Source organism: Falco peregrinus, chromosome 8 (assembly GCF_023634155.1).
Source record: "Falco peregrinus isolate bFalPer1 chromosome 8, bFalPer1.pri, whole genome shotgun sequence".
Classification (NCBI taxonomy): Eukaryota; Metazoa; Chordata; class Aves; order Falconiformes; family Falconidae; genus Falco; species Falco peregrinus.
Window position 1 is genome coordinate 42,108,977 of NC_073728.1, and position 10,747 is coordinate 42,119,723.

The 10,747-nt window shown below is 39.9% G+C and overlaps 1 protein-coding gene across 1 annotated transcript in view; it reads right to left on the reverse strand.

Annotated features, from left to right (window-relative positions):
• NEB (nebulin) overlaps positions 1-6,867 on the reverse strand; it is a 131,311-nt gene extending 124,444 nt beyond the window's left edge. Inside the window, exons 1-3 of the mRNA XM_055812137.1 lie at positions 6,755-6,867; positions 6,167-6,232; positions 1,520-1,564 (exon numbers count right to left, since the gene is read on the reverse strand). Coding sequence (XP_055668112.1) covers positions 1,520-1,564; positions 6,167-6,199 — 78 coding nt within the window. The 5' untranslated portion in view covers positions 6,200-6,232; positions 6,755-6,867. The remainder of the gene's footprint in view (positions 1-1,519; positions 1,565-6,166; positions 6,233-6,754) is intronic.
• Positions 6,868-10,747: the final 3,880 nt, after the last annotated feature.

Consider the following 10,747-nt stretch of genomic DNA (forward strand, 5'->3'; position numbering starts at 1 on the left):
AATCCTAAGTTACAAAAGGTTTGTTTACTATATGAACATTAATTGTGTTTCACTAATGCTGTCCCAAGATGTTATTAGAGACTTCAGCACCTCCACAAATTTCTCTCTTACCACTCTTTTCAAACATACAAGTGTTCATCAAAGTTTGGCATTGAAAGCACTGGAGAGTTTGAAACACATCTAGGCCAACACTGTGAACAGCACTACCTGCTGTTAGCTTTGTAACAAAACAGTGAAGGAATGTGCTTTTATAAAAAGTTGTAATATGTTTCTCAAACTTGGAGAGGCTTGATTCTAAAAACACAGCATTTTGTGCAGAAAAATGCTTTTATTTTCATATAACCCATAGGACCACATGATGCTAATGCATTAGACTATATTCACAGCTGATGGGAAGAGGTGTAATCACATCAGCTAGAAAGACATTTGTACTCATACATACTTCTTTATTCCACAATACAGTTTTCAAAAACTGACGCAAATCATACACAGAAGTAATCAGTCATGCTATTGCTCCCTTTAAATCCAGTCTGGGTACAAATGTTTGAACAACTGATGAATGCAGCGGATGAATTCATCTTAAAAATAGTAAGATGGCAATCTTCCTTCAAAATTGTAGCCCTTGACTACCTGCTCAAACAGCATTAATCAAATCATATTTTATTAAATTAAAAATACAAGAAGAGTTTGGGAACAGATCCTTTGGAAGGAAACACACTCACAAAGAGAAACATGAAGCTTTTGTTTCCACTTAAGCCTATACCATCAAGAATATTTCATGGTAACATAGCAGACAGTTGCATTATATCTATATTATAAGTAGAATTACAAATTATGGTAATTTGTCCTTGGTGACTCAAATATTTGTTACTAGTGACAGGAAAAAAATATGCAAGCCACTGTTTTCCAGTGAAATTACACAAGGTAAAGGGAAAAGAACTGACACATGTAAACTGGTTTAAGGCAGAATCTTTTGATATTTCTCTTCATAACAACGTTAAGTATAACACACGTATGTGCCTGTTGTTCATATGTACCTGTCTAGTCACATTCACATCCTCCATAATACTGTTCAACCTTAACACTAACGTCTGGATTTTCTCAGTGTTACCCAATTAATATTTCTGCCTGCGTTTCTTGTTATTAACGTAACCTGCTGCTTCATTTTGTCAGCTCCTGTGCAAACAGCTGCTGAATAGGAGCAAATGGAAGACTGTCGGCATGACACAGGGCAGGACAGACATTCACACACTCCTTTTCTGATGGACACATCCACAACTCCTTCTAATGGAAACTATTATATATGTATAGGATACTCAGAACAAGCTAGCAGTCCTTTAAAACATCCCACAACAGGGCCTTGCAGAGGAAACAAAGTATTAAGAAGCAACTGTTCACTGATATTTGTGTGTTTAATATGAAAAATTAGTCCTCAGAATACAAAAGGCTATTAATTTAGCATTATGCATTAATTACATGCATATGTAATTAATGCAAGTAACAACACAGGGGCCTTTACCTCAACTGGTTCACCCTCTTCAATTATTGTCTCTTCAATGTAGTACTATTAGAAAAAGAGAAAAAAAATATCATTGTTAGGCCAGATCATACAGAATAGCAAAATGTAGGTTCCGTTAAGCTGCTTTAAAAACATACTTCTGGAGAAACAGGACTGTGGTTCCTAAGTACCGATGGAGTCACATTTCCACCCTTGGTAATTCCGACAATCTGTTCCAATTCTTGCATTAATGATTGAATTTTTCCCATACATTCCTCAATTAATCATCCTCTCAAGTAATTAAGGAAGGATCATTATCTAATTTTACCCACAAGAGGGAAGACAATGATGACCACACTAGAAGAAAGAATCAGCACTCAAAAAACCAGGATTTTCCAAGTGTTTAGTAACACATTGACTGTTGTAGGTTTCTCCCTCTAAGGCTGTCCTCCGAGTTGTTCCTACCTACAGATCCTTGAAGGACACCAATAATTGCTGGTTGCCAGCTAGACTTTGTACTATGGATCACGATTCTGAGCTCAGCAGCCCAGTCAACTTCCCACCTACTATACTGTCCACTTATCTATTCCACAACTCATAAATTTGTTAATAAGACAACTATGGGGGACTGATTCAGAAATCTTCCTAAAGTAGTCAAGGTATGCAACATTCACTGGTCTCCCCTTGTCCATAACAGCAGTGGACTCATTATCAAAAGCAATGAATTTGGTCAGCCATGATTTGCCCTTGATAAATCAATGTTCACTGTTCCCCATGACCTTCATATCTTCCATGCATTTAGAAACAGCTTCTAAAAGGCTCTGCTCCAATAGCCTTCCCAAGGACTGAAGTGAGAGTGACCAGCCTGTAGTTCCTTGGATCTTCTTTCTTGCATTTCTTGAAGATAGGTATGACATCTGTCTTTTTCCAGTTACCAGGAACATCCTTGCATCACTATGAGCTTTTAAAGATGATAGCAGCCTTGCAGTGTCATCAGTCCATTCCCTCGGCACCTGTGGATCCATCCCCTTGCATCTAACAAAACCATGTACGGTATCCCAGGGCATTAAGTCATCCTTAAGTCTGTCTTCCTCTGCTATGGCTACTAGTTCACTCCCATGTCTCTGCTAGGGAGCTCGGAGATGTGAAAGACCATATGAGAAAACTTATCAGCCTTACCAAACCTAAGGCCAAAAAGGCTTCAAGTACCTTGCCATTTTGCCTGTTCCTTGTCACTAGCTTCCCTGCCCACTGAACTATGGTCCCACACTCTCTTAGCTTTCCTCTTCATGCTGATGGTACTTGCAGAAACCTTTCTTGCTGTTCTTCAGTTCTCTTGCTGGCTTCAACTACAGCTGAACTTTGCCCATACATGTAAGAATAGAGTTTATAATGTCTTGTGTATTTATGTTCTTCCAAAGTGGCCTGCTCCTGCTTCCACCTTCAGTATACTTTTTTTTATGCATTTGAGCTCTGTCAGGAGCTCCCTGTGCATCCATACCAGCCTTCTGCTGTGTTTGACTGCTGCACATTGGACTGAACCATTCTTGTGCTCCAAAAAAATGTTCTTGAGGATTGCCTAGTTCCCCTGGGCCCCTTTGCCCTCCAGGGCTGCTTCCCATGGCCTCTTCCCAAGTAGGTCCCTGAATAGGGCCAAATCTGCTCTTCTGAAGTCCGCAATTGTAATTCTTTTTATCTTGCTCACTCCTCTCCGTATCTTCACCTCCAGTCTCATGGTCACTGCAGCCATGGCTGCCCCTGACCTTTGCATCTCCCACTAATTCTTTCTTGTTTGTCACGCGTCTGACAAAGCATCTCTCCTGGTTAGTTCAGAAATCAACTGCATCAAGAAATTTATTTTCAACATTTCCCAGAAAACTCCTAGGTTGCTCATGCCCAGCCATAGACCCTTCCAGCAGATACCGGAGTGGTTAAAGCCATGGATCCATAAGCACAGGGGCTGTGCCTGTGAAGCTTTCTCCAGCTACCTAAAGAAGTTTCTAGGGTGCTACATCTACTCTGAAGTGGCAGATCTGCAGATGGAGCACAAACCTTCCTCCTGTTGCTGGAAACCATGAGCTTCCTGGCTTCTCCATCCTCATGGCCACCCTCCATCACCTATTTAACCATGGTCACCATTCCCTCCTTGCCACGCACGGCTCAGCCTCTTGCTTTTCCTGGAAGGTGCTGCAACCTCTTCCTCACTTCCCGTGGCGCGAAGCCTGCTCACCTCTTCCTTCAGCAAGCTGCAGCGCAGCTGAGCGACCTGACTGGAACCCATCTCCCACTGGAGAGGCAACAAGGGCTACGTCCCGAGCTTCAGCGCTCCCCCGCTGGCAGCTTGCCTTTCCCTGGGTCACCTCCGACCCGACCGTGAGCCAAACGCGGAGGCCGCCGCCGCCACGCTCGCCACTTGCCGTGGGCCACTTGCCCGCCCTCCCTCAGGCGCCGCTGGCCGCCACACGGCAAATGGCGGCCGCACGGCGGCGCCGCCCCGCGGCAGATGGCGGCTGCGCTGAGGGGAGCCGCGGGCGCCCAGGCTTCGCCCTCCATCTCCCCTCGCTGCTTCATGAGGGAAAAAACTCCTCACATGTAAAGCTGGCGCTCCATCCGCTGTAGTGAACAACAGCGATCTGACTCAAAAGGTAGGTGCTCAGCTTGCCACTGACTTCCAGAAAGGAGAAAATGCAAAATGTGAGTTTTATCTTTGAAAATCTCCTCAGGAATTACTTTCTTAGGGTCATGCACCAAAACTGTGGGAAGAGAAAGCCCTTTGAATCAAGTCCTGAAAAAATTTTCATTAAAATTTATGCTAAAGTTGTTCCTCAAAATTAGGCTCATGTAATTAGCACATACGTTTCAAACTGTCAATTTGAGCTGTTCTGAGGCGGTTTCTGCTCACAGGCCCTACGCGTTTGACCCACCCTCTGCAGACCCCCAGGTAACTCGGCAGCCAAGGTTTGTGCCATTCACTGTGGGGCTTTGCACATCACAAAAGGCTACAATAATTGCAGGCAAATAACTCCAGGGAAAGAATAAAATAGTATCTTAAAATCATCAGTGTTTTCTCAGCCGTTCATTATTCAACAATAATTTTCTACTTTTTCGGAAGAAAAATTTCTGATACAGCTCCTACCATTTAAAATAGGCAATTCATTTAGAAGTGGAATTCTAGTTAAGAAAACTCTGGAAAGGCTTAAGCTGCTGTAGATTTGTACCAGATGCTACCATTCCTGTTTTATTTAACTTCTCTCTGTGAAAATCTTGAGGGAAGCTACTGAAGAAGTACCATCTCTGTCTGTCCTGGGATGTGGTTACAAGGAGGTGGTCATTGAAAATTAAAAACAAAGATTGAAACAGAGCTGTGTAGACAAAAAAAGCCCAACATACCTTAATTCCAGCAGCAAGTAAACCTCAACAGCAAACAAATACACATTTTGTTACAGAGAGCATGTAACTCTTAGGGAGTATAAAGGCAATTACAAGTAACAGTGATAGGAAACTTAATGAAGGACTGGTGTCTTTGTAACTAGGTGGTACAATGCACTATAAAATGCACTTTATGAATGGTAATGCTTATTTTCCAAACCATGTTTAAATATTTCTACCGTCAAACCATTTGACTTTGCTTTATTCACTATTTGAAATTTTCCAAGTCAGCAGTCAGGGCTCGGTGCTGCCCCACTGCCTGAAATCAAGGGTCCATCGTGGAGATAATGGGTTGTGGGGTGTCTACACTTGTCCTGTCATCTTCTTTTCCTCAAACACTGAGCAATTTGTTATAATCGCTTATTTCATAACACATACTTTCATTTCAGCATAGCAACAATGCAACAGCTGAGACCACACTGTTTGTTAACCTTGTGTACTGTTTCAACTGCAAAATCATTATTCCAGTGGCGCTCACTCATAATAGCAAGCTGTAGGTTTCCCAGTTCCTGGGGATTCTTTTAAGCAAATTGCTGAGACGAAATATTTAGGCATATAACTAAATTTAAATGACCTATCGGCAAATTAACCCTTGATGCAACTCCACAGATGACTACAGGTTTAAATCTAACTCCATCTCTGCAACTTCCTAATCAAATTGCTGAGACGAAATATTTAGGCATATAACTAAATTTAAATGACCTATCGGCAAATTAACCCTTGATGCAACTCCACAGATGACTACAGGTTTAAATCTAACTCCATCTCTGCAACTTCCAAGGCTAAACCGGTTAATGGTACCTTGGTAGCACAAAACTGCTGCATTTCTGCATTGCAGTGGGCACAGAGACAAGGCTAGAAAGTGGCTTTGAAAGTCATCCTCTCTAGCATGGATTGGATGATGGAGGGCAAGCCAGGAGGGAAACAAGATGGCCCACTACATCTATAATTACACAGAAGAGTAATCACAAAACCTCACAATGCAGGTGTGGGATGGTTAAAATTCTTATTTAAACAGGGAGATTATGACAGGAACCCAGGAGACTTTGCTCCACTGAGAACAACTTTGTTGTTGGTTTTCACTGATCAAACCATTTAATAGATACCTAATCATACCCAATTCAGGCAGGAAACAGCAAGCGACCATCTATGTTCATGAGCAACGTCTCACTGAAGTGATGAATACATTCATTCACAAGGCAGGAAACAAGTATTTCTGCTCTCAGATTTTCATCTTACCTCAACAACTTCCTCATATTCTTCTTCCTCCATTTTGAGGGTATTCTTCTGTCTCTCCCCCACTCACTGGTCACGCAGCAAATGGAAGTGTGAATATAGAGCATTAGCCCAAGACTGAAAGTACCATGAAAAGCTACTAAACAAGTTCATAAAAGCACCTGGTATCTTAGCTAGTAAACAGATTATTAGAACGTTATTGGCTAATCAGTGAAAGAACTTCAACAAGAGAGAACTACAGTTGGGATATGGCATTAGTTTGACTATTATGGGAAAGTATTGGATTAAGTTTCAAACACACTGATAAAAATTATGACTTTGTACAAATTCTTTATTCTAACAGTTGTAACACCAATACTAGAATTTAATGGGGGAAAAAAACAGAGGAAGAGATTTCTTGAAAAATTATTTGATTTTTTTCATTACAACAAAATGTTGAATTTTTCTTTTCTTTGTGACTAGCCTATACTATCTCATTACATTATTCAAGCCTCTGCTTGAATGAGAGCTTTATCTATATATTTTACTATATTCATTTATATGTAAAAGCATAATATAGAAAAAAAATTGTAAATATTTTGTTTAAGTGACCTTAGGTTAATGAGGTAATTTCTGTCTTCTCAGCATTAGCTTATATAGATGCTCTGGTGTTGGTTTTTTTTAGCTCTTGTGGCTTTTTTCTCTCTATTTCTTCAGACCTGGAAAATATGAAAATCCATACAGTTGGCTGAATTACAAAGTACAGATTACTGTCAAAACCTTTAAATGAATTAATTAGCACAATGATTTTGCTGTGAAGCAAAGCTACAATTTTCCAGCAGAGACTATAGCCCTGTTTCTAATGTTGGTACGGGATGAGGCTTTGGAACAGCTGTTCCCGAGTCCAAAGATATTTGCCGTGTAAGCTCATACTACCAAATGACAGGGTGGTTTTGTTTAGCTGGCTAAACTGCAATTCCTTCTGAGGCAAGTGAAGTCTAGTAATGCAGGTTAAATATAGGAACATTGAATACTGTCCCTTTTTAGTTCCAATGTGTTGAGAAAAATTACCAAAAAAAAAAAAAAATCAGTTTGTTAAACCAGAATTTTAACTCTAAAATAAATTAAAATAACTCAATTAACAAGTGGCATGCTGTGTGAAAAAGTAGGCCAAAGTCTATGAATAAACCTAAGAAGGAGGGATTGCATATAAGGATACAATCTGTACAGACTATCACTATTGTAACCTTCAGTTACAAAACACAGTTCCAGGTCCTTTCTTCTTACTGCAATTTGCTACTAGTCATACAGACAGAAAATCTGACTTCCATGGGCAAGGCACAATAACCACTCCCAAAAAAGTACAGATTCAGGAAACAGCTCGAGACCCTATTCTAAGGAAAAGAAGTCTAATGTCATTAAAATGTTCTTACCAGCAACACCTAGTAAATATCCTTAGGAGCAAAGCCTCTCCAGTCTTCCCTCCTGAGCAGCACTGGGTGAGAGTAAGCCTGGTTCATCAGCTCCTAATTACGCATGTGGCTATCACAGCCAATCTGGCTCCAGCCTGCTCGAGTTTCAGCCCTAAATATACTTGGTGACCCCAGAGGAGGCCACCTGTTCTCAGCAACATGAAGGAAAAGGGAGCTGGGCACTTCTGTGCTCCTGAGGAAACCCAAAACACACCAGGGCTTGACTGAACGTCACCAGGTCTCTGCTGAAATGGGTCCCTTGGCAAATCCAAGGGAGCGCTCAAAAGGAAAAAAACATGCACATTTTCTTCTTTCAGCATTGATAATAATAATGAATTTGAACTGACAGAGACGCATTCATTACTTTACTGTATCTGAATCAAAACTATCCAAATTCAAGAACCTCTGAACTTCAGAGAGAGGAGAGGGGAGTCTGGACTTTGAGCTACATTTTTAGTGTAAGTCTGTCTTTAATTTCATCCCTTATGTATACCTGAAGTGCTTATTCAGCTTAACTTGATGCAAATCACAAGTCGATAGTTTTATCGCTTCTTATGAAATGTTACATAGCTGAACACATGGACCCAGGAACATGTGAAAACTGATTACTTGCAAGGAAAAAAACTTGCAAGGAACCCGATTAACAGACAATATGCCTGGTTGAAGAAAGACTAAGAACACATAATAAACAGATTAAGTGACAGGGGAGCAATTCTAATGCACAAAGTGTTTTGGAAAGTCAAGAATTATATAATGTATGAAGTAGAATCATGGTGATGATAACAGAAGTGACCTCTTAGGTCATCTAGTTGACTCACAGTATAGGATTAGCTTTACTTCTTCAAGGAGGTGCACTTAAAAGCCAACATCCACAATGACCCCTTCTCATATACTTTATCACATAATTCAATAAATGATTGTCAGGAGCCCTTGACAGACATCTTCTTGTTCCTTAACTCTTTCCAGCAGTTAATATTTATACCCAGATGAAATATTATATCTCATTCACTACTGCCAAGCATTTTATACTCTGCAGAGAGCTGTAGATCCTTCTCTTTCTCCTTCAGGCAAGCTATATGCTTTCAATTACTTAGCATTTTGCTTTACTAGGCAATCCTGCCCCTTTTAATCTTGTTTCTGTTTATTTAAAAAGTCTTCAGTTTCTTAACATCTTTTGAAGATGCCCAGAAATTAATATAGCACGTTGATGGAGTCTCATGAGAGCAATGTCAGCTTAACCTTCTGCTCCCCAGTCTGCATTCTCTGTGTGTGCATTCCAGAAATAACTCAGAGTCATTTTTCTCCGAAGTACTGCTTTTCAGTTGATAATGTGACATCTGTATAAGTGATGACAAACCTTTATGTACTGAAGGGGCAATTTGGTGGGGTTTTGGGTTTTTTTGTTAGACATGTAATTCCTTATTGTCATTTCCAGCTCAGTCTCCGTTGATGCCAAAATTAGTGTCATGCCAGCCCCTTCTTGGTTCTTTTCAGCAAGTTTGGGTTAATGGCCTCTTTTTCAGACTTAACAGTTGTACTTTACATTGCTCTTTCTGTAAATGGCATTCCCCCATAGTCACTGCTACAATACTGGATATTATTATATCCTCATTCTAATCACCTGATTTAAATCGGGTTTACCAGATCAACAGAAGCTTGTATTCCCCTGTCATGATGGCTATTCTGACAAAATTAGCAAGCATTTTCAAAGGGGATTCAATTCTCTGTGCTGTTCTCTTGCAAGTTCCTGCAAACAATCTCTCCCTTGGTGATACACTCTACAACTCCAAGGTCGCTAGAACATCACCTTCACAATCCTTTACAGTGCTGCTCAATATATCTCAATTAGAAAGACACTAAACAAGGCCAAAATTACATGGAGGATGCAAGTACCACTTTTTCTGCTACCAAAATGTAGCTGTCTTTGGTGTGAAACATAGCAGATCTTTAGCTAAACAGCTCAGGGCTGGAAATGAAGCATGGAATAACCCATCAAAGTTACAGAAGGGGTTTAGGAACCAAAAGTATTATTGCTAAAATGAATATTGCACAGAACATAGGATTTATGTTCTGACATCAGAACACAAAGAGGGGAGGAGAGTGCTCTTTAGGTCAAGCTTAAGTGCTTTTATCTACGCACAACACATACCAATAAATGGATCTTTACACACTTAATATATCTATAAGTTGTCATTTGTATATTCATATTAATACCCAAACATATGCACAGATATGTCTATACACTGGTCTTCACTGTGGAAATAAACTGCTACATGCATTGTTACATTTAATATTCACTTCTCAGGACTGTTAAAATGTCAATGATATATATTCATAGTGAAATACCAGCAAGTATTGCATGCTGAATTAGAACATGCATGAGATAAATGGAATACTAACGGTTAACATTCCTTTAATGTTTTTTTTTTAATTGCTTTATTGTGAAAATTTGTGTCTGTGACTCAGATTTCAAGTCACCATTTGATGGAATATTCTGAGAATGCCAACTTGACTTTCAAATATTTCAAATAGTTCAAAGGTATTAGGAAAATTCTGCTGTAGGTGACAGCCTGGCAGTTCTGATACAGGTTAACACACGATACCAGATTGTTTTATCCACAGTACATAAATATGCATATGCTCAGCAGTTCTGAACTAAAAAGACAGAATGGTGCAAGATGACTAAGGTAGCAGAAGACATTGTTTTGCATTTAAATGGCCAAAAATTTTGAAGAAGAAAATATTTTCTTGTACTACTTTAAATATTAAGTTAAATCACTCAGGGCATGGGGAAAGGAAGGAAATAACATGTGACCTTCTCTAGATTTATTTAGAAGGTATATAATACAAGAACTATGAAGTAGCGGCCTACATATACTCACTCCCCTAACCCACACAGCATTCACATACAAAAACTCACTGGTTTGGGTTTTCTTTGTAGAACTGCATCTAGTTTGTTTTGCAAGGCAGTCTTCCACCTATGAAAAATATGTAAACTTATCCTGGAGCCTGATCAATACAAAGGATCAGTATGTAAGGACTAGAGGGCAGCCACTCTGTAACCTCCCCCAGAACACAGAACTGTTACAGATATTCTAGGTTTCTAGAATTCTAGGTTTCTACAACCTCCTTG